We start from the raw sequence: 23,451 nt of genomic DNA, 5'->3' as shown, positions 1-23,451 counted from the left end.
TTACCTTTTCTTATTTCTTATTTGTAGACTATTGTCTACAAATAACATTCATTCCCCAGACGGCAGCGTGCGCAGTGGACACTCCCATTTTGAACCAGGAAGTGCCGGAGTAAAGATGGCTGCGAAAGACCAGGTCGAGAGTTTGACCGAGGAGGCAGTTTGTCCCATCTGCCTGGATTTCTTCACCGATCCGGTGGCACTGGAGTGCGGCCACTACTTCTGCCGCTCCTGCATCACGCAGAGTTGGGACCGGGAGGCGAGAAACTCCTGCCCGGAATGTCGAGAGCAGTTTGTAGACCGCACCCTCAGGGTGAGTCGGGCCTTGGCGAGACTGGCTGAGAAAGCTCGAACACTGAGCCTGAATCCGCCGCGCAAAGAAAGTAAACTTCGCTGCGAGGAACACGAGGAAGAACTGAAGCTGTTTTGCGAAACTGATCAGAAACTGATCTGCTTGATCTGCAGAGACGCGCAGGAACACAAGTCTCACAACTTCATGCCGCTTCGGGAAGCTGTTGAAATGCGCAAGGTAAAATAAAACTCACTATGGCCACTCGTTCACCTGCTTGATTCGTCATTGTCTAACCCCCTTTGCTCTCTGATCCCAGGATCAGGTTAAATCTTCCGTACAATCTCTCACCAAAAAGAAGTCAGAGTTGGAGGAAATGGAGCGGCTGCAGAAGGGGAAGATTTCCGGAGTTCGGGTAAGGCCACTCTGTGCGGAGTTTCTGGTATTGTGTAGTTTTTCCCCCATTTAATGCATAAGGGATAGACTGGATAAATTTGCTGCTGTAATAGATAATAGACAATAGGTGCAGGAGGCCCTTCGAGCCAGCACCGCCCTCCAATGTGATCATGGCTGATCATTCACAATCAGTACCCCGTTCCATACCCCATAACTCTGCTATCATTTAGAGCTCTATCTAGCTCTCTCTTGAATACATTCAGAGAATTGGCCTCCACTGCCTTCTGAGGCATAGAATTCCACAGATTCACAACTCTGACAGAAAATGATTTTCCTCATCTCCGTTCTAAGTGGCCTACCCCTTATTCTTAAACTGTAGCCCCTGATTCTAGACTCCCCCAACATTGGGACCATGTTTCCTGCCTCTAATGTGTCCAACCCCTTAATAATCTTATATGTTTCGATAAGATCCCCTCTCATCCAGTGTATACAAGCCTAGTCGCTCCAGTCTTTCAACATACGACAGTCCCGCCATTCCGGGAATTAACCCAGTAAACCTACGCTGGACGCCCTCAATAGCAAGAATATCCTTCCTCAAATTTGGAGACCAAAACTGCACACCATACTCCAGGTGCGGTCTCACTAGGGCCCTGTACAACTGCGGAAGATCCACTTTGCTCCTATACTCAACTCCTCTTGTTATGAAGGCCAACATTCCATTGGCTTTCTTCACTGCCTGCTGTACCTGCATGCTTCCTCTCAGTGACTGATGCACTAGGACACCCAGATCTCCTTGTACGTCCCCTTTTCCTAACTTGACACCATTCAGACAATAATCTGCCTTCCTATTCTTACCACCAAAGTGGATAGCCTCACACTTATCCACATTAAACTGCATCTGCCATGCACCCGCCCACTCACACAACCTGTCCAAGTCATCCTGCAACCTCATAGCATCTTCCTCACAGTTCACACTACCACGCAGCTTTGTCTCATCTGCAAATTTGCTAATGGTACTTTTAATCCCTTCATCCAAGTCATGAATGTATATTGTAAATAGCTGCGGTCCCAGCACCGAGCCTTGCGGTACCACACTAGTCACTGCCTGCCATTCTGAAAAGGACCCATTTATCCCCACTCTTTGCTTTCTGCCTGTCAACCAATTTTCTATCCATCTCAGTACCCTACCCCCAATACCATGTGCTCTAATTTTGCCCACTAATCTCCTATGTGGGACCTTGTCCACTCTGTGCGGAGTTTCTGGTGTTGTGTAGTTTGTCCCCCATTTTATGCATAAGGGTAGCGCATGAATGAATGGGCGCAATAAACTGGAGCAACTCGGTGGGTCAGGCAGCATCTCTGGAGTGAAGGAATGGGTGACGTTTCTGGTCGAGATCCTCATTTCGAATTAGAGTCTCGGGAAAAGTGATGTGCGGGCGAATATTTGATATAATGGATTACTGTGGTAGCTCTGCGAACCGCCTTAGACTTTGAATAATCACCGATTATGTAAGGAAGTATTTATTCACAAAATGCTGGAGTAACTCAGCAGGTCAGGCAGCATCTCAGGAGAGAAGGAATGGGTGACGTTTCGGGTCGAGACCCTTCTTCAGACTGATGTCAGGGCGGCGGGACAAAGGAAGGATATAGGTGGAGACAGGAAGATAGAGGGAGATTTGGGAAGGGGGAGGGGAAGAGAGGGACAGAGGAACTATCTAAAGTTGGGGAAGTCAATGTTTATACCACTGGGCTGCAGGCTGTCCAGGCGAAATATGAGGTGCTGTTCCTCAAATTTCCGGTGGGCCTCACTATGGCACTGGAGGAGGCCCATGACAGAAAGGTCAGACTGGGAGGGGGAGTTGAAGTGCTCAGCCACCGGGAGATCAGATTGGTTAACTCGGACCGAGCGCAGGTGTTGAGCGAAGCGATCGCCGAGCCCGAGTTTGATAGAGGTTTTAAAAATTTTAAGAGGGACGGACAGAGTTGACGTGGGTAGGCTTTTCCCTTTGAGAGTGGGGAAGATTCCAACAAGGGGACATAACTTCAGAATTAAGGGACAAAGGTTTAGGGGTAACATGAGGGGTAACTTCTTTACTCAGAGGGTGGTGGCTGTGTGGAATGAGCTTCCGGTGGAAGTGGTGGAGGCAGGCTCGATTTTATTATTTAAGAGTAAATTGGATAGGTATATGGATGGGAGGGGATTGGAGGGTTATGGTCTGAGAGCAGGTAGATGAGACTAGGTCAGAGAAAGTGGTCGGCGTGGACTGGTAGGGCCGAACGGGCCTGTTTCCGTGCTGTAATTGTTATATGGTTATATTGTTTCGCCGATGTAAAGAGGTTGCCATCTGGAGCAGAGGAAAAAATAGCTGAAATTTTGTGAAATTTCGCCTGGGCAGCCTGCAGCCCAGTGGTATGAACATTGACTTCTCCAACTTTAGATAATTCCCCTGTCCCTCTCTTCCCCTCCCCCTTCCCAGATCTCCCTTTGTCTTCCTGTCTCCACCTATATCCTTCCGTTGTCCCATTTGTTTCAGGAAAATGGGAGAGAATTTGATTGATTAGATAATTCTGAGAACCGGGCGCTGATGGCCTATATAGTCACTTATTCTGTAAGCAAAAACAAAACAGAAATATATTATGTTAATCTTCAGCATTCATTTGACAGGAAGAGTCGCACAGCCTTCAGTCCCATGTCACATCCCAGTTTGCTGAACTGCACCAGATTATCACTGAGAAAGAAAAGTACTTCCTCAAAGATATCCGTGAAGATGAGGAGCGGATTCTAAATCTAATGGAGAAAAATCTTCGGGAGATTCAAGAGAATTTAAATTCTATTCAGGAGGAAGTCCTGCGTTTACAGGAACGGATGGAACAAAAAGACAGCGTGAAATTTCTAGAGGTAAGGAAGTCTATTTAAATTTGCTTCTATAAATGTGCACCGTCACAAAATGGCATCTGATATATTTGAAACAAATTCAACTATGTTGTCTATTGTCTGCATCTGCAGTTCCTTCCTACACATCACTAACATCATATTCAGTAGACAAGAGACAACAAGTGCAGAAGTAGACCATGCAGCCCTTCGAGCCAGCAACTCCATTCAATGTGATCATGGCTGATCATTCTCAATCAGTACCCCGTTCCTGCCTTCTCCCCATACCCCCTGACTCCGCTATCCTTAAGAGCTCTATCTAGCTCTCTCTTGAAAGCATCCAGAGAATTGGCCTCCACTGCCTTCTGAGACAGAGAATTCCATAGATTCACAACTCTCTGACTGAAAATGTTTTTCCTGATCTCCGTTCTAAATGGCCTACCCCTTATTCGGCTGAAACGCACACCCTGTCCAGACTATCCTGTCAGCATCGTGTAGTTTTTAGAATAATTTTTATACTTCCTCCATCGGTTCTATGTCTGCAATATCATTATTCTTCTCTGTGTGTCATTGGGGGTGAGAGTGGAGAAATGGGAATTTTTGACACCTCGTAATAATCTGGGTGAAATTCGTGCTCTCAGCAGTTCTGTCTCGGTCAATTCAGTCTTGTGTTTTATTTATTTCAGGAGGAAGCTGTTCGCAAGCGAAGGTAGGGCATGTTCTTCACTGAAACTCTGCATGGAACATATTTCCTCATAAACATCAACGCACAATTTGTAATCAGCTATTTAATATTTGCAGGATTAATGATGAGTTCCATACATTGTCAGTGACAGATGGTGCCATAACGGCGGAAAAATTCAACCACCTCTTTTTGTTGAAGGCAGCGCTGATAGAAACGTTTGACTCCATTAAACAAGGTAAAACATATGGACTTATTTCACTTGGTTTGTGGGACACATTGATGTTTTTATGTGATGCAAAGATCGGCCAGGATAAGCACTGAATGGTAATTGGAGATTCATTCCTGCACCAACCCACTGACTGAGAATCCTCACGCACACATGGTCAGCTGGAGATGTTAGATCCTGGAACACATGCAACACAGGAGCACGATAGACAATAGACAAGAGGTGCAGGAGGAGGCCATTCGGCCCTTTGAGCGAGCACCGCCATTCAATGTGATCATGGCTGATCATTCTCAATAAATACTTCATTCCTGCCTTCTCCCCTGACTCCGCTATCCTTAAGAGCTCTAACTAGCTCTCTCTTGAATGTATTCAGAGAATTGGCCTCCACTGCCTTCTGAGGCAGAGAATTCCACAGATTCACAACTCTCTGACTGAAAAGGTTTTTCCTCATCTCAGTTCTAAATGGGCTATCCCTTATTCTTAAACTGTGGCCCCTTGTTCTGGACTCCCCCAACATTGGGAACATGTTTCCTGCCTCTAACGTGTCCAACCCCTTAATAATCTTATACGTTTCGATAAGAACCCCTCTCATCCTTCTAAATTCCAGTGTATACAAGCCTAGTCGCTCCAGTCTTTCAACATATGACAGTCCCGCCATTCCGGGAATTAACCTAGTAAACCTACGCTGCACGCCATCAATAGCAAGAATATCCTTCCTCAAATTTGGAGACCTAAACTGCACACAGTACTCCAGGGGCGGTCTCACTAGGGCCCTGTACAACTGCAGAAGGACCTCTTTGCTCCTATACTTAACTCCCCTTGTTATGAAGGCCAACATTCCATTGGTGTTCTTCACTGCCTCCTGTACCTGCATGCTTCCTTTCAGTGACTGATGCACTAGGACACCCGTTGTACGTCCCCTTTTTCTAACTTGACACCATTCAGATAATACTCTGCCGTCCTATTCTTACCACCAAAGTGGATAACCTCACACTTATCCACATTAAACTGCATCTGCCATGCATCCGCCCACTCACACAACCTGTCCAAGTTACCCTGCAACCTCATAGCATCTTCCTCACAGTTCACACTACCACCGAACTTTGTATCATCTGCAAATTTGCTAATGGTACTTTTAATCCCTTCATCCAAGTCATGAATGTATATTGTAAATAGCTGCGGTCCCAGCACCGAGCCTTGCGGTACCACACTAGTTACTGCCTGCCATTCTGAAAGGGTCCCATTTATCCCCATTCTTTGCTTTCTTCCTGTCAACCAATTGTCTATCCATGTCAGTACCCTACCTCCAATACCTTGTGCTCTAATTTTGCCCACTAATCTCCTATGTGGAACCTTGTCGAAGGCTTTCTGAAAGTCAAGGTACACCACATCCACCGGCTCTCCCCTGTCTATTTTCCTAGTTAAATCCTCAAAGAATTCCAGCAGATTAGTCAAACATGATTTCCCCTTCGTAAATCCATGGTGACTCGGAAAGATCCTGTTACTGCCATCCAAATGCTCTGCAATTTTGTCTTTTATAATTTACTCCAGCACCTTCCCCACCACTGATGTAAGACGAACTGGTCTATAATTCCCGTTTTCTCTCTCCCTCCTTTCTTAATAAGTGGGACAACATTAGCTACCCTTCTATCCACAGGAACTGATACTGAATCTACACAACATTGGTAAATGTTCACCAATGCGTCTACAATTTCTAGCGCCACCTCCTTAAGTACTCTGGGATGCAGACCATCAGGCCCTGGGGATTTATCAGCCTTCAGTCCCATCAGTCTACCCAACACCATTTCCTGCCTAATGTAGATTTCCTTCAGTTCCTCCGTCACCCTAGGATCTCTGGCCACTAGAACATCTGGGAGATTGCTTGTATCTTCCTTAGTGAAGACAGATCCAAAGTACCGGTTCAACTCGTCTGCCATTTCCTTGTTCCCCATAATAAATTTCCCCGCTTCTGTCTTCAAGGGACCCACATTTGCTTTGACTATTTTCTTCCTCTTTACATACCTAAAAAAGCTTTTACTATCCTCCTTTATATTATTGGCTAGTTTACCCTCGTACCTCATCTTTTCTCCCCGTATTGCCTTCTTAGTCATCTTCTGTTGCTCTTTAAAAGAGTCCCAATCCTCTGGCTTCCCACTCTTCTTTGCATGGTTGTACTTCTTCTCTTTTATTTTTATGCTGTCCTTGACTTCCCTTGTCAGCCACGGGTGCCTCTTACTCCCCTTAGAATCTTACCTCCTCTTTGGGATAAATTGATCCTGCAACTTCTGAATTATTCCCAGGAATACCTGCCATTGCTGTTCCACCATCTTACCTGCTAGGGCCTCCTTCCAGTCAATTCTGGCCAGCTCCTGCCTCATGCCTCTGTAATCCCCTTTGCTATACTGTAATACTCACACTTCCGATTTTCCCTTCTCCCTCTCAATTTGTAGAGTAAAACCTATCATATTGTGATCACTGCCTCCTAATGGCTCTTTTACCTCGAGTCCCCTTATCAGATCAGGTTCATTACACAACACTAAATCCAGAATTGCCTTCTCCCGAGTAGGCTCCAGTACAAGCTGTTCTAAGAATCCATCTTGGAGACACTCCACAAACTCTCTTTCCTGGGGTCCATTACCAACCTGATTTTCCCAGTCTACCTGAATGTTGAAATCTCCCATAACCACTGTAGCATTACATTTGCGACATGCCAATTTTAGCTACTGATTCAACTTGCACCCGATGTCAAGGCTACTGTTCGGGGGCCTATAGATAACTCCCATTAGGGTCTTTTTATCCTTACAATTCCTCATTTCTATCCATACTGATTCTACATCTCCTGATTCTATGTCACCCCTTGCAAGGGAGTGAATATTATTCCTCACCAACAGAGCGACCCCACCCCCTCTGCCCACCTGTCTGTCTTTTCTATATGTTGCGTACACCTGAATATTCAGTTCCTAGCCCTGGCCCTCTTGTAGCCATGTCTCAGTGATTCCCACATAGAAACATAGAAACATAGAAAATAGGTGCAGGAGTAGGCCTTTCGGCCCTTCGAGCCTGCACCGCCATTCAATATGATCATGGCTGATCATCCAGCTCAGTAGCCTGTACCTGCCTTCTCTCCATACCCCCTGATCCCTTTAGCAAAAAGGGCCACATCTAACTCCCTCTTAAATATAGCCAATGAACTGGCCTCAACTACCTTCTGTGGCAGAGAATTCCACAGACTCACCACTCTCTATGTGAAGAAATGTTTTCTCATCTCGGTCCTAAAAGACTTCCCCCTTATCCTTAAGCTGTGACCCCTGGTTCTGGACTCCCCCAACATCGGGAACAATCTTCCCGCATCTAGCCTCTCCAACCCCTTAAGAATTTTATATGTTTCTATAAGATCCCCCCTCAGACTTCTAAATTCCAGCGAGTACAAGCCCAGTCTATCCAGTCTTTCCTCATATGAAAGTCCTGCCATCCCAGGGATCAATCTGGTGAACCTTCTCTGTACTCCCTCTAAGGCAAGAACGTCTTTCCTCAGGTTAGGAGACCAAAACTGCACACAATACTCCAGGTGCGGTCTCACCAAGACCCTGTACAACTGCAGCAGAACCTCCCTGCTCCTAAACTCAAATCCTCTTGCTATGAATGCCAACATACCATTCGCTTTCTTCACTGCCTGCTGCACCTGCATGCTTGCTTTCAATGATTGGTGCACCATGACACCCAGGTCACGTTGCATCTCCCCTTCTCCCAATCGGTCACCATTCAGGTAATACTCTGCTTTCCTGTTCTTGCCGCCAAAGTGGATAACCTCACATTTATCCACATTATATTGCATCTGCCATGCATTTGCCCACTCGCCTAATCTATCCAAGTCACTCTGCAGCCTCCTAGCATCCTCCTCGCAGCTAACACTGCCACCCAGCTTCGTGTCATCCGCAAACTTAAAGATGTTGCATTCAATTCCCTCGTCCAAATCATTAATATACACTGTAAATAACTGGGGTCCCAGCACTGAGCCTTGCGGTACCCCACTAGTCACTGCCTGCCATTCCGAAAAGGACCCGTTTATTCCTACTCTTTGCTTCCTGTCCGCCAACCAATTTTCTATCCACCTCAACACTGAACCCTCAATACCGTGTGCTTTAAGTTTGTACACCAATCTCCTATGTGGGACCTTGTCGAAGGCCTTCTGAAAGTCCAGATATAACACATCGACTGGTTCTCCCTTATCCACTCTACTAGTTACATCCTCGAAAAATTCTATAAGATTTGTCAGACATGATTTGCCTTTGGTAAATCCGTGCTGACTTTGTCCGATGATTTCACCACTTTCCAAATGTAATGCTATCACATCTTTAAAAACTGACTCTAGCATTTTCCCCACTACCAATGTTAGGCTAACTGATCTATAATTCCCCGTTTTCTCTCTCCCTCCCTTTTTAAAAAGTGGGGTTACATTAGCTACCCTCCAGTGCTCAGGAACTACTCCAGAATCTAAAGAGTTTTGAAAAATTATCACTAATGCATCCACTATTTCTGAGGCTACTTCCTTAAGCACTCTGGGATGCAGCCTATCTGGCCCTGGGGATTTATCTGCCTTTAATCCATTTAGTTTACCTAACACCACTTCCCGACTAACCTGGATTTCCCTCAGTTCCTCCATCTCTTTAGACACCCGGTCCCCCGCTATTTCCGGCAGACGGTTTATGTCTTCCTTAGTGAAGACAGAACCAAAGTATTTGTTCAATTGGTCTGCCATCTCCTTGTTCCCTATGATCAATTCACCTGTTTCCGACTGCAAGGGACCTACATTTGCCTTAACTAATCTTTTTCTCTTGACATATCTATAAAAGCTTTTGCAGTCTGTTTTTATGTTCCTTGCCAGTTTTCCCTCATAATCTATTTTCCCTTTCCTAATTAAGCCCTTTGTCCTCCTCTGCTGGACTCTGAATTTCTCCCAGTCCTCTGGTATGCTTCTTTTTCTGGCTAATCTGTATGCTTCATCTTTTGTTTTAATACTATCCTTGATTTCCCTTGTTAGCCACGGATGCACTACCTTTCCTGGTTTGTTCTTTTGCCAAACTGGGATGAACACTTGTTGTAGTTCATCCATGCGTACCTTTAAATGCCTTCCATTGCATGTCCACCGTCAACCCTTTCAGCATCAATCGCCAGTCTATCTTGGACAATTCACGCCTCATACCCTCAAAGTTACCTTTCTTTAAGTTCAGAACACTTGTTTCTGTATCGACTTTGTCACTCTCCATCCTAATGAAGAACTCTACCATATTATGATCACTCTTGCCCAAGGGGCCTCGCACAACAAGACTGCTAACTAACCCTTCCTCATTACTCAATACCCAGTCTAGAATGGCCTGTTCTCTCGTTCCTCGACATGTTGGTTTAGAAAACCATCTCTCAAACATTCCAAGAAATCCTCTTCCTCAGCACCCCTGCCAGTTTGCTTCACCCAATCTATATGTAGATTGAAGTCACCCATTATAACTGCTGCGCCTTTAGTGCATGCATTTCTAATTTCCTGCTTGATGCCATCCCCAACCTCCCTACTGCTGTTAGGTGGCCTGTCCACAACTCCCACTAGCGTTTTCTGCCCCTTAGTGTTTCGTAGCTCTACCCATATCGATTCCACTTCCTCCAAGCTAATGTCCTTCCTTTCCACTGCTTTAATCTCCTCTCTAACCAGTAACACTACCCCACCTCCTTTTCCTTTCTGTCTATCCCGCCTGAATATAGAATATCCCTGGATGTTGAGCTCCCAGCCTTGGTCACCCTGGAGACATGTCTACGTAATCCCAACTATATCATAATCATTAATAATTATCTCCACATTTAATTCATCCACCTTATTACGTATATTCCTTGCATTGAGACACAAAGCCTTCAGGCTTGTTTTTACAACACTCTTACCCCTTGTACGATTATGGTGAAAAGTGGCCCTTTTTGATTTTTGCCCTGGATTTGTCTGCCTGCCACTTTTACATTTCACCTTGCTACCTATTGCTTCCACCCTCATTTTACACCCCTCTGTCTCTCTGCTCCAGCTCCCATCCCCCTGCCACATTAGTTTAAATCCTCCCCGACAGCACTAGCAAACACTCCCCCTAGGACATTGGTTCCATTCCAGCTCAGGTGCAGACCATCCTGTTTGTACTGGTCCCACCTCTCCCAGAACTGGTTCCAATGTCCTAAAAATTTGAATCCCTCCCCCTTGCACCATTTTTCAAGCCACGTATTCATCTGAAATATCCTCCTATTCCTACTCTGGCTAGCACGTGGCACTGGTAGTAATCCAGAGATTATTACCTTTGAGGTCCTACTTGTTAGTTTATCTCCTAGCTCTCTAAATTCACCTTGTAGGACCTCATCCCGTTTTTTACCTAAATCGTTGGTGCCAACGTGCACCACGACAACTGGCTGCTCACCCTCCCCCCTCAGAATGTCCTGCATCCGCTCAGAGATATCCCTGACCCTTGCACCAGGGAGGCAACATACCATCCTGGAGTCTCGTTTGCGGCCGCAGAAACGCCTATCTATTCCCCTTACAATTGAATCCCCTATCACTATAGCCCTTCCACTCTTTTTCCTCCCCTCTTTTGCCGCAGAGCCACCCACGGTGCCATGAACTTGGCTGCTGCTGCCTTCCCCTGATGAGGCATCTCCCCCAATAGTATCCAAAATGGCATATCTGTTTAGGAGGGAGATGACCGCAGGGGACTCCTGCACTACCTGCCTACTGCTACGCTGGCTAGTGGCCACCCGTTTCCTTTCTGTCCGCTTATCTTTTACTTGTGGTGTGGCCAACTCACTGTACGTGCTATTCACGACCTTCTCAGCCTCGTGGATGCTCCAGTATGAATCCAACCGCAGCTCCAACCGTTCAATGCGGTTTGCCAGGAGCTGCAGCTGGACACACTTCCTGCACACGTAGTCATCAGGGACACCGACAATATCCCTGATCTCCCACATGTTGCAGGATGAGCATTCCACGGGGCCGATCTCATCTGACATGTCTTACCCCCAAATTAAATCAAATCCCTCTTAATCCTTTAAACTGTACCTTTACTAAAAAGCACTGAACCCTTAACTCACTGAACCCTTAACTCACTGAACCCTTAACTCACTGAACCCTTAACTCACTGAACCCTGAACTCACTGAACCCTGAACTCACTGAACCCTGAACTCACCGGACCCTTAACGAAAAGTACGAACAAAAAGCAGAATTACAACCCCGGGGTTACGCCCAATCAGCTGCTTCCTTTAGTCCGCTTCCACCAATCAGCGGCTTCCTCCAGAACACTTCTTTTAAAGTGTGTGGGAACGTTTTTATCTCCAACCGCCTCCAACCGCTTCTGGGCCTCTGATACTTGCCAATGTCTAAATAAGCAACATCATACTTGCCAATGTCTAAATAAGCCTCGGGCTCATCCACTTCATTTTTTGTACTTCGCGCATTTAAATACAACACTTTAATTTCTGTTTTCACCTCCCCTCTCACACCGGTCACAATTGGCCCTGACCTTACTCTCTTACCCCTTCTCGAACTTCCCTTCCCATTCATTCGAGATTCCTTTGCAATTTCTCCTCTTTTCGCTTCCCCGTTAACTCCATCTTCATATTCCCAGTTTGTCAACCCCTCCCCCCCCACTACTTAGTTTAATGCCACACTTAGACAATAGACAATAGACAATAGGTGCAGGAGTAGGCCATTCAGCCCTTCGAGCCAGCACCGCCATTCAATGCGATCATGGCTGATCACTCTCAATCAGTACCCCGTTCCTGCCTTCTCCCCATGCCCCCTCACTCTGCTATCCTCAAGAGCTCTATCCAGCTCTCTCTTGAAAGCATCCAACGAATTGGCCTCCACTGCCTTCTGAGGCAGAGAATTCCACACCTTCACCACTCTCTGACTGAAAAAGTTCTTCCTCATCTCCGTTCTAAATAGCCTACCCCTTATTCTTAAACTGTGGCTCCTTGTTCTGGACTCCCCCAACATTGGGAACATGTTTCCTGCCTCTAATGTGTCCAATCCCCTAATTATCTTATACGTTTCAATAAGATCCCCCCTCATCCTTCTAAATTCCAGTGTATACAAGCCCAATCGCTCCAGCCTTTCAACATACGACAGTCCCGCCATTCCGGGAATTAACCTAGTGAACCTACGCTGCACGCCCTCCATAGCAAGAATATCCTTCCTCAAATTTGGAGACCAAAACTGCACACAGTACTCCAGGTGCGGTCTCACCAGGGCCCGGTACAACTGTAGAAGGACCTCTTTGCTCCTATACTCAACTCCTCTTGTTATGAAGGCTAACATTCCATTGGCTTTCTTCACTGCCTGCTGTACCTGCATGCTTCCTTTCATTGACTGATGCACTAGGACACCCAGATCTCGTTGAACTCCCCCTCCTCCTAACTTGACACCATTCAGATAATAATCTGCCTTTCTCTTCTTACTTCCAAAGTGAATAACCTCACACTTATCTACATTAAACTGCATCTGCCATGTATCCGCCCACTCACACAACCTGTCTAAGTCACCCTGCAGCCTTATTGCATCTTCCTCACAATTCACACTACCCCCCAGCTTAGTATCATCTGCAAATTTGCTAATGGTACTTTTAATCCCTTCGTCTAAGTCATTAATGTATATCGTAAATAGCTGGGGTCTCAGCACCGATCACTGCCCCACTGGTCACTGCCTGCCATTCCGAAAGGGACCCATTTATCCCCACTCTTTGCTTTTTGTCTGTCAACCAATTTTCTATCCATGTCAGTACCCTACCCCCAATACCATGTGCCCTAATTTTGCCCACTAATCTCCTATGTGGGACCTTGTCGAAGGCTTTCTGAAAGTCGAGGTACACCACATCCACTGACTCTCCCCTGTCAATTTTCCTAGTTACATCCTCAAAAAATTCCAGTAGATTTGTCAAGCATGATTTCCCCTTCGTAAATCCATGCTGACTCAGAATGATCATGTTACTGCTATCCAAATGCTCAGCAATTTCGTCTTTTATAATTGACTCCAGCATCTTCCCCACCACTGATGTCAGACTAACTGGTCTATAATTACCCGTTTTCTCTCTCCCTCCTTTCTTAAAAAGTGGGATAACATTTGCTATCCTCCAATCCACAGGAACTGATCCTGAATCTATAGAACATTGAAAAATGATCTCCAATGCTTCCACTATTTCTAGAGCCACCTCCTTAAGTACCCTGGGATGCAGACCATCAGGCCCTGGGGATTTATCAGCCTTCAGTCCCATCAGTCTACCCAAAACCATTTCCTGCCTAATGTGGATTTCCTTCAGTTCCTCCATCACCCTCGGTTCTCCGGCCCCTAGAACATTTGGGAGATTGTGTGTATCTTCCTCAGTGAAGACAGATCCAAAGTAACGGTTTAACTCGTCTGCCATTTCTTTGTTCCCCATAATAAATTCCCCTGCTTCTGTCTTCAAGGGACCCACATTTGCCTTGACTATTTTTTTCCTCTTCACGTACCTAAAAAAACTTTTGCTATCCTCCTTTATATTATTGGCTAGTTTACCCTCGTACCTCATCTTTTCTCCCCGTATTGCCTTGTAGCACTAGCAAACCTACCTGCCAGAATGTTGGTCCCCTGTTGTTAAGGGGTAACCCGTCCCTTTTGTACAGGTCACCCCTACCCCAGAAGAGATCCCAGTGGTCTAGAAATCTAAATCCCTGCTCCCTGCACCAGCCCCTCAGCCATACATTCATATCCCCCATCTCTCTGTTCCTGCCCTCACCAGCACGAGGTACAGGTAGCAGTCCAGAGACAACCACCTTTGACGTCCTACTTCTCAGTCTTCTTCCTAACTCTCTAAACTCACGTTGCAGTATCTCCTTCCTCTTCCTCCTGACGTCGTTCGTGCCCACGTGCACAACTATGTCCGGTTGATCACCTTCCCTCGCTAGGATGTTCTGAAGCCGCTCCGTGATGTCTTGAACCCTGGCACCAGGGAGGCAACAGACCATCCTCGAGTCCCGCCATCCGCCAAAGAATCTACTGCCTGTACCTCGGTAGTCAGGAAATTGGAAGTAACGGAATTAAATTATAATGAACAACGAATGAGCAGTATTGTCATGGGGATACGAGGGCGTCCTGTGGAGATCTGTGCCATGGGCCCTGCCTAACCTGTGACTATCGTTGACTCTGGTTGACTCAGGTCTGCCCCTTGTTGGACCCTTGAGCCGCACAGACTTTCTCAAACCCCATACTGATGCATTGTAAGAACGAGACCGGATAGATCTCGGCCCAAGATCTAGTCTCGGAAAAGCACGCACAGTTTCATCGGCCTGACATAGATACCCTTAAGCACATTCACAAGGAAAAACTCCTGTTCGTGGGCACAACCTCCTCAATATACGTTCCCACTGTAAACTGGAATTGATGATCATTAGACACCGTGAATATATTTAACTGAGTAACCCACAGACTCTGTAGTAACATACGCTAAGAGTCAGGAAATTATGTTTCAGCTTTGCAGGACTTAGGCATAATTTGGAGTATTTTGTGCAGTTCTGGTCGTCCCTTTGCAGGAAGAATGTGGATGCCTTGGGAAATGTACAGAAGAGGTTTAGCAGAATGCTGCCTGGATTAGAGGGCATTAGCTATTGGGAGAGGTCGGATACATTTGCTTGTTTTATGTGGACTGTCAAAGGTTGAAGGGAAACTGATAGAATTATTTTAAATTATGAGAAGGTGTAAATCGTAGAGGGCATATGTTCAAGGAAACAGAATGAAAATTTAACCGGGGATTGTAAGGCTTTTTAAAAGTACACCTAACTTCTAAGAATATGCTTCCAGGGGGCACTGCAGTAACAGCGATCACACCGATGTTTGAGAGGTATTTACACAGCCAATACAGGGTACGTGGGATAGGCACGGGCAAGGAAAAGAGGAAAACGGGCCATGTGTAACCAAATGGGATTAGTTTATGTTCACAGGGATCATGGATGGCGCTGATATGCTGGGCCAAAGGGCGTGTACCTGTTCTGTATGTTTCTATTGGGGGAAGAATATACATGCTATTTAGGGCGTGCAGCGTAGGTTTACTAGGTTAATTCCCGGAATGGCAGGACTGTCGTATGTTGAAAGACTGGAGTGTCTAGGCTTGTTTCCACTGGAATTTAGAAGGATGAGAGGGGATCTTATCGAAACATATAAGATTATTAAAGGGTTGGACACGTTAGAGGCAGGAAACATGTTCCCAATTTTGGGGGAGTCCAGAACAAGGGGCCACAGTTTAAGAATAAGGGGTAGGCCATTTAGAATGGAGATGAGGAAAAACATTTTCATTTGGAGAGTTGTAAATCTGTGGAGTTTTCTGCCTCAGAAGTCAGTGGAGGCCAATTCTCTGAGTGCATTCAAGAGAGAGCTAGATAGAGCTCTTGAGGATAGCGGAGTCAGGGGGTATGGGGAGAAGGCAGGAACGGGGTACTGATTGAGAATGATCAGCCATGATCATATTGAATGGTGGTGGTGGCTCGAAGGGCCGAATGGCCTACTCGTGTGTCTATTGTCTATGTTCTATATTAAAGAGAAAGTGAGGAGATCTCAGTGAAACACAAAGTTCTACTCGACTTAACAGGCAGCATGATGGGAGGATCTTTCCCTTTCCTGAGGTGTCCAGAACAGAGGTTATCGTCTCAGAATAGGCAGTAGGTTATATAGGACAGAGATAAGAAGATAGTTCTGCACTCAGAGGATGGTAGACCTTTGGGATTCTCTGTATCGGATGGCAGTGAAGGCTCAGTGATTCACTTCATTCAGTCCCAGTCTACTGCAGGGAAATGGACCCTTCGACCCACTATCTCTATTCCGATCATTTTGCACATCTACATCAATCCCATTGGTTCACAACACGTCAACGCCCTTATATACCTCGCGTGTACAAGTGTCTGTCTAAATGACTCTTGAAGTTAGTGATTCCACCTCCTCCAATGGGAGCATGTTCCAGGTATCAACTACTCTCTGTGCAAGAGATTTATCCCTCACATCTATATACTAAAACTCTCGCATGTTTGTTTGTTTGTTCCTGAACTACAGCCAAAACGGTTCACGATAGCACAACAATTTTAGGCCCAGCTTACTCACCGTCGTCCCTTTGGTGCTAATGGAAGGAGTTTCATTGAAATCAGTGTTATCTTTTTTAAGTTATTCACATTTTAAAGTTTAAATCTATCTCCTAGGGAGGGAGGGAGGGTGGAGGAGGGAGGATAAGGGGGGTTCAAGGGGATGGAGTAGGATTGAGGGGAAGCTGGAAGGGGAGGTTGTGTGGAAGGAGTGGGGTGGGGGGGTGGAGGATTAGAGGAGGGGAGCGGGGAGGGGGAGGGTGGAAGGAGAGGGTGCTGCACCAATGCAGTAGAGGTTTGGGCCCACTTGGTCTAGTCTTCTTTAAAACTCCATCCTCTCACTTTAAACCAATAACCTTGTTTTTGGTACTATTAAGATGGGGAACTGAATCTGACTAACTACCCCCTCTCTGTGTCTCGTAAACTTGTAAACTTCTCCTAGGTCTCCAAATCAGCACTATTCTAGTCCTTCAATGGAGGCAACTTCCCGGTGAATCTCCTTTGCACTCTCTCCAGCACAGTCACATCTTTCCTCATTTTTAATTACCTCCAGTAAACATTTAACTCCTCAACGGCCCCGCCAATCTAGCCCCCATTTTCACCACCATAAGCAAAAGCACTCAATATCACGCCCGCACACCCATCCGCCCACCATTTCTCCTATCTCCTCTCTCCCAATTGCATCTGCTTGCCCACGACATACCACAACTCTCGCCTCAACCTCGGGAGAAAAATTCCGGGAAGGATTTCTGTTGTCCATCTTACGTGGTAGGGGGAGGGGGAAAGAAAACTCCGGGCAGGGTTTCAGTTGTCCGCCCGCCTGTGCCTGAGGCCGAGCGGCCTCTCCCCCGGTCCCGGGGCCGCGCTGCCCGAGTCTCCCCCCGACCCCCGGGGACTCTCTGATTCTCTGCTTCTCCCCCCAGTCTCCGTCACCCTGGATGTGGAAACAGCGCATGCGCTGCTCGAGGTGTCTGAGGATCGGAAGAGGGTGAGACGGACCGGGACCGCGAGGAGTCTCCCTGACACCGGGAAGAGGTTTACAGTCCACGGGTGTGTGCTGGGATCGGAGGGATTCACATCGGGGAGACATTACTGGGAGGTGGAGGTGGCGGGGAGTGAGGGCTGGAGTCTGGGAGTCGCCGCAGAGTCTGTGGAGAGGAAGGTAAAACTCACACCGACCCCGGAGAATGGAGTCTGGAGCATCTGGCGGCGGGATGACGAGTTTGGTGCATTCACCTCCCCTCCATCCCGTCTCCCCGCCCGTCCCATCCCCGGGAGGGTGGGAGTTTATCTCAGTTACGAGTCCGGGACAGTTTCATTTTATGACGCGGACACCAAGTCCCATCTCCACACCTTCACTGGGAATAAATTCACGGAGAAACTTTATCCTTTCTTCGAGACCTGGGATGCAAATCAGTGGCTGAGAATCTGCTCCGGTTCCGCTCCGTGTCGGTAATTAACAAATTATTTCAAACCTTCACCAGCACCTGGAATATAGTTAAATCACCTCCGTACTTTTCATCTCCAACTACTAGTGTGACATTAACCGCCTCCAATTCTCCACTCCACTGACTAACACTAACCTCTCCCCTCTGAACGTGCAGCCCTCCACTCACTCTGCAACAACCCGGACTTAGTCATCAAACCCGCTGACAAGGGAGGTGCTGTGGTAGTCTGGCGTGCTGACCTCTACCGAACCGAGGCCATACGACAACTCTCAGACACCTCTTCCTACTTATCCCTGGACCATGACCTCACTGACAAACACCAGACCTTTATCATCAGCACCATCACGGACCTCACCATCTCCGGCGATCTACCCTCCAATGCCTCCAAACTTTTAGTTCCTCAGCCCCACACGGCCCGATTTTACCTCCGACCTAAAATCCATAAACAGAAGTCCTGGCAGACCCATTGTTTCTGCCTGCTCATGTTCCACCGAACCTATTTCCACCTACCTCAACTTTATCTTATCCCCCCTGGTCAAATCCCTCCGCACCTACGTCAAAGACACCTCACACGCTCTCCAGCTCCTCGATAACTTCCGGTTTCCAGGCCTCCACTCCCTCATCTTTACCATGGATGTCCAGTCACTCTACACTACCATCCCCCACAAGGATGGTCTCAAAGCCCTCCGTTTCTTCATCGACCGTAGAACCAGCCAATCCCCATCTACCAACACTCTCCTCCGCCTAGCAGAGCTGATTCTTACCCTCAACAACTTCTCCTTTGTCTCCTCCCACTTCCTCCAAACCAGAGGCGTAGCTATGCCTGCCTCTTTGTCGGGTACGTCGAACAATCCCTGTTCCGGACGTACACTGGCCCTACCCCGAACTGTACCTCCGCTACATCGACGACTGCATTGGTGCTACCTCTTGTACCCATGCAGAACTCGCTGACTTCATACACTTCACTTCCAATTTCCATCCTGCCCATAAATATACTTCGACTAACTCCGACATCTCCCTCCCGTTTCTGGACCTCACCATCACCATCACAGGAGACAGACTAGTGACTGACATCTACCATAAACCCACTGACTAGAACAGCTATCTGGACTACACTTCTTCCCTCCCTGTCTCCTGCAAAAAGTCTATCCCCTACTCCCAATTTCTCCGTCTACGCCGCATCTGCGCCCGGGATGAGGTGTTTCACACTAGGGCATCAGAGATGTCCTCATTTTTCAGGAAACGGGGCTTCCCCTCTACATCCCGCAGCTCCTCTCTTGCTCCCCCTTCCCCCACTCGCAACAAGGACAGAATTCCCCTCGTTCTCACCTTCCACCCCACCAGCCAGCGGATCCAACAAATCATCCGCCAACATTTCCGTCACCCACAACGGGACCCCACCACTGGCCACATCTTCCCATCCCCTCCCCTTTCTGCGTTCCGCAGAGACCGTTCCTTCCGTAACTCCCTGGTCCACTCGTCCCTTCCTACCCAAACCACTCCATCCCCGGGCACTTTCCCCTGCAACCGCAGGAGACGCAACACCTGTCCCTTTACCTCCCCCCTCAATTCCATCCATTGACCCAAACAGCCTTTCCAGGTGAGACAGAGGTTCACCTGCACCTCCTCCAACCTCATCTATTGTATCCGCTGCTCTAGATGTCAACTTCTTTACATCGGCGAAGTTTCAAGAGTTTTATTGTCATGTGTCTAGAGACGGAATAAATGAAATACTTACAGGAGGCCAACAGATATGTTGATATATTACTCTGTAAAAAACCCCATAATAAACCATAATGTACTTACTTCTGTGTTTATCTTCTTCTTACCATCCGCCAAGGTGCAAATGGCCCTTCCTGATGAAGCAATGACCCACTTGTGACCTCTCCCAATTCCGTGAGCTGCCTTTGCCGCTCACACTGTTGTCCGCTCTCCACATCGACATCGACATTGTTGTTGTCAGTGCAGGGTTCCTGACCTGACCATGAAGGCTCATTGTCTTGGCAGCGTTGCAGGGTCGGCCTGGCCAATCGTAGTACATCCCATTCTACATCACAGACAAACCATTCAGTCCATCTTCTCCTGTCAATTCTGCGGCACCAGATAAACCCCCTTCCACCCATTCACCGCACTGACCAACAATGTCCTGAACTCGATAGACTACACGTGTTTCTCCAACAGCCCTCCCACACCCCACCCCACACCATAACACATACTCTCTGCTTCAACCACATCTGTGGTGGCAGGCTCCACTTTCTCATTGCTGAATTCCTTAAGGAATATATTGAAGACCATTTTATTAAAAAAATTAAAAAAATTATATATATTTTATCTTTGTCATTTGGTGTCTCCACAAGTAAAGATACTTTCTCCGTTCCCTCCTGGTCAAATTCATCACTAATCCAAAATTACACTATCCGATCATCACGGACGTCTTACCCGGCTAAAACGCACAGCCACAGCCTGTCCAGTCTATCCCGTCAGTATGGTATCATTCTAATTATCATTTTAATATTTTCTCCATTTCTTTGGGCCTTGGTATGTGAAGAGGAAAAAAATAGTCAAGGCAAATGTGGGTCCCTTGAAGACAGAAGCAGGGGAATTTATTATGGGGAACAAGGAAATGGCAGACGAGTTGAACTGGTACTTTGGATCTGTCTTCACTAAGGAGGATACAAACAATCTCCGAGATGTTCTAGTGGCCAGAGATCCTAGGGTGACAGAGGAACTGGAGGAAATCCACATTAGGCAGGAAAAAGTTTTGGGTAGACTGATGGGACTCAAGGCTGATAAATCTCCAGGGCCTGATGGTCTGTATCCCAGGGTGCTTAAGGAGGTGGCTCTAGAAATTGTGGACGCATTAGTGATTATTTTCCAATGTTCTATAGATTCAGGGTCAGTTCCTGTGGATTGGAGGGTAGCTAATGTTATCCCACTTTTCACGAAAGGAGGGAGAGAGAAAACGGGAAATTATAGACCAGTTAGTCTGACATCAGTGGTGGGGAAGATGCTGGAGTCAATTATAAAAGATGAAATTGCGGAGCATTTGGATAGCAGTAACAGGATCGTTCCGAGTCAGCATGGATTTACGAAGGGGAAATCGTGCTTCACTAATCTACTGGAATTTTTTGAGGATGTAACTAGGAAAATTGACAGGGGAGAGCTGGTGGATGTGGTGTACCTCGACTTTCAGAAAGCCTTCGACAAGGTCCCACATAGGAGATTGGTGGGCAAAATTAGAGCACATGGTATTGGAGGTAGTGTACTGACATGGATAGAAAGTTGGTTGACAGACAGAAAGCAAAGAGTGGGGATAAATGGGTCCCTTTCAGAATGGCAGGCAGTGACTAGTGGGGTACCGCAAGGCTCGGTGTTGGGACCGCAGCTATTTACAATATACATCAATGACTTGGATGAAGGGATTAAAAGTACCGTTAGCAAATTTGCCGATGATACAAAGTTAGGTGTCAGTGTGAACTGTGAGGAAGATGCTATGAGGTTGCAGGGTGACTTGGACAGGTTGTGTGTGTGGGCGGATGCATGGCAGATGCAGTTTAATGTGGATAAGTGTGAGGTTATCCACTTTGGTGGTAAGAATAGGAAGGCAGATTATTATCTGAATGGTGTCAAGTTAGGAAAAGGGGACGTACAGCGTGATCTGGGTGTCTTAGTGCATCAGTCACTGAAAGGTACAGCAGGCAGTGAAGAAAGCCAATGGAATGTTGGCCTTCATAACAAGAGGAGTTGAGTATAGGAGCAAAGAGGTCCTTCTGCAGTTGTACAGGGCCCTAGTGAGACCGCACCTGGAGTACTGTGTGCAGTTTTGGTCTCCAAATTTGAGGAAGGATATTCTTGCTATTGAGGGCGTGCAGCGTAGGTTTACTAGGTTAATTCCAGGAATGGCGGGACTGTCATATGTTGAAAGACTGGAGCGACTAGGTTTGTATACACTGGAATTTAGAAGGATGAGAGGGGATCTTATCGAAACGTATAAAATTATTAAGGGGTTGGACACGTTAGAGGCAGGAAACATGTTCCCAATGTTGGGGGAGTCCAGAACAAGGGGCCACAGTTTAAGAATAAGGGGTAGGCCATTTAGAACAGAGATGTGGAAAAACTTTTTTAGTCAGAGAGTTGTGAATCTGTGGAATTCTCTGCCTCAGAAGGCAGTGGAGGCCAATTCTCTGAATACATTCAAGAGAGAGCTCTTAAGGATAGCGGAGTCAGGGGGTATGGGGAGAAGGCAGGAACGGGGTACTGATTGAGAATGATCAGCCATGATCATATTGAATGGCGGTGCTGGCTCGAAGGGCCGAATGGCCTTCTCCTGCACTTATTTTCTATTGTCTATTGTCTATAAATCAGGTGGCTGGGAATCTGCTCCGGTTCCGCTCCGGGTGTGTGAAATGGTTGGGTCCCGGGACCGGCGTCAGGATCAGAGCTCAGGGGCTGTGGGGCAGAAACCCGGTGGACAACAGGTCAATAGACAATAGACAATAGGTGCAGGAGTAGGCCATTCAGCCCTTCGAGCCAGCACCGCCATTCAATGCGATCATGGCTGATCAATCTCAATCAGTACCCCGTTCCTGCCTTCTCCCCATACCCCCTCACTCCGCTATCCTTAAGAGCTCTATCCAGCTCTCTCTTGAAAGCATCCAACGAACTGGCCTCCACTGCCTTCTGAGGCAGAGAATTCCACACCTTCACCACCCTCTGACTGAAAAAGTTCTTCCTCATCTCGGTTCTAAATGGCCGACCCCTTATTCTTAAACTGTGGCCCCTTGTTCTGGACTCCCCCAACATTGGGAACATGTTATCTGCCTCTAATGTGTCCAATCCCCTAATTATCTTATATGTTTCAATAAGATCCCCCCTCATCCTTCTAAATTCCAGTGTATACAAGCCCAATCGCTCCAGCCTTTCAACATACGACAGTCCCGCCATTCCGGGAATTAACCTAGTGAACCTACGCTGCACGCCCTCCATAGCAAGAATATCCTTCCTCTATTTTGGAGACCAAAACTGCACACAGTACTCCAGGTGCGGTCTCACCAGGGCCCGGTACAACTGTAGAAGGACCTCTTTACTCCTATACTCAACTCCTCTTGTTACGAAGGCCAACATTCCATTGGCTTTCTTCACTGCCTGCTGTACCTGCATGCTTCCTTTCATTGACTGATGCACTAGGACACCCAGATCTCGTTGAACTCCCCCTCCTCCTAACTTGACACCATTCAGATAATAATCTGCCTTTCTATTCTTACTTCCAAAGTGAATAACCTCACACTTATCCACATTAAACTGCATCTGCCATGTATCCGCCCACTCACACAACCTGTCCAAGTCACCCTGCAGCCTTATTGCATCTTCCTCACAATTCACACTACCCCCCAACTTAGTATCATCTGCAAATTTGCTAA

The 23,451-nt window shown here is 47.0% G+C and overlaps 1 protein-coding gene across 1 annotated transcript in view; it reads left to right on the top strand.

The window, feature by feature from the left end:
- The first annotated feature begins 115 nt into the window (after window positions 1–115).
- LOC144602619 (uncharacterized) overlaps window positions 116–23,451 on the top strand; it is a 56,665-nt gene continuing 33,329 nt past the window's right edge. Inside the window, exons 1-6 of the mRNA XM_078415749.1 lie at window positions 116–526; window positions 606–701; window positions 3,348–3,581; window positions 4,241–4,263; window positions 4,356–4,474; window positions 17,507–18,035. Of these exons, the coding sequence (XP_078271875.1) occupies window positions 116–526; window positions 606–701; window positions 3,348–3,581; window positions 4,241–4,263; window positions 4,356–4,474; window positions 17,507–18,035 (1,412 nt within the window). The remainder of the gene's footprint in view (window positions 527–605; window positions 702–3,347; window positions 3,582–4,240; window positions 4,264–4,355; window positions 4,475–17,506; window positions 18,036–23,451) is intronic.

Source organism: Rhinoraja longicauda, chromosome 19 (genome assembly GCF_053455715.1).
Source record: "Rhinoraja longicauda isolate Sanriku21f chromosome 19, sRhiLon1.1, whole genome shotgun sequence".
Taxonomy (NCBI): domain Eukaryota; kingdom Metazoa; phylum Chordata; class Chondrichthyes; order Rajiformes; family Arhynchobatidae; genus Rhinoraja; species Rhinoraja longicauda.
This window is presented reverse-complemented; position numbering and strand designations above follow the sequence as displayed.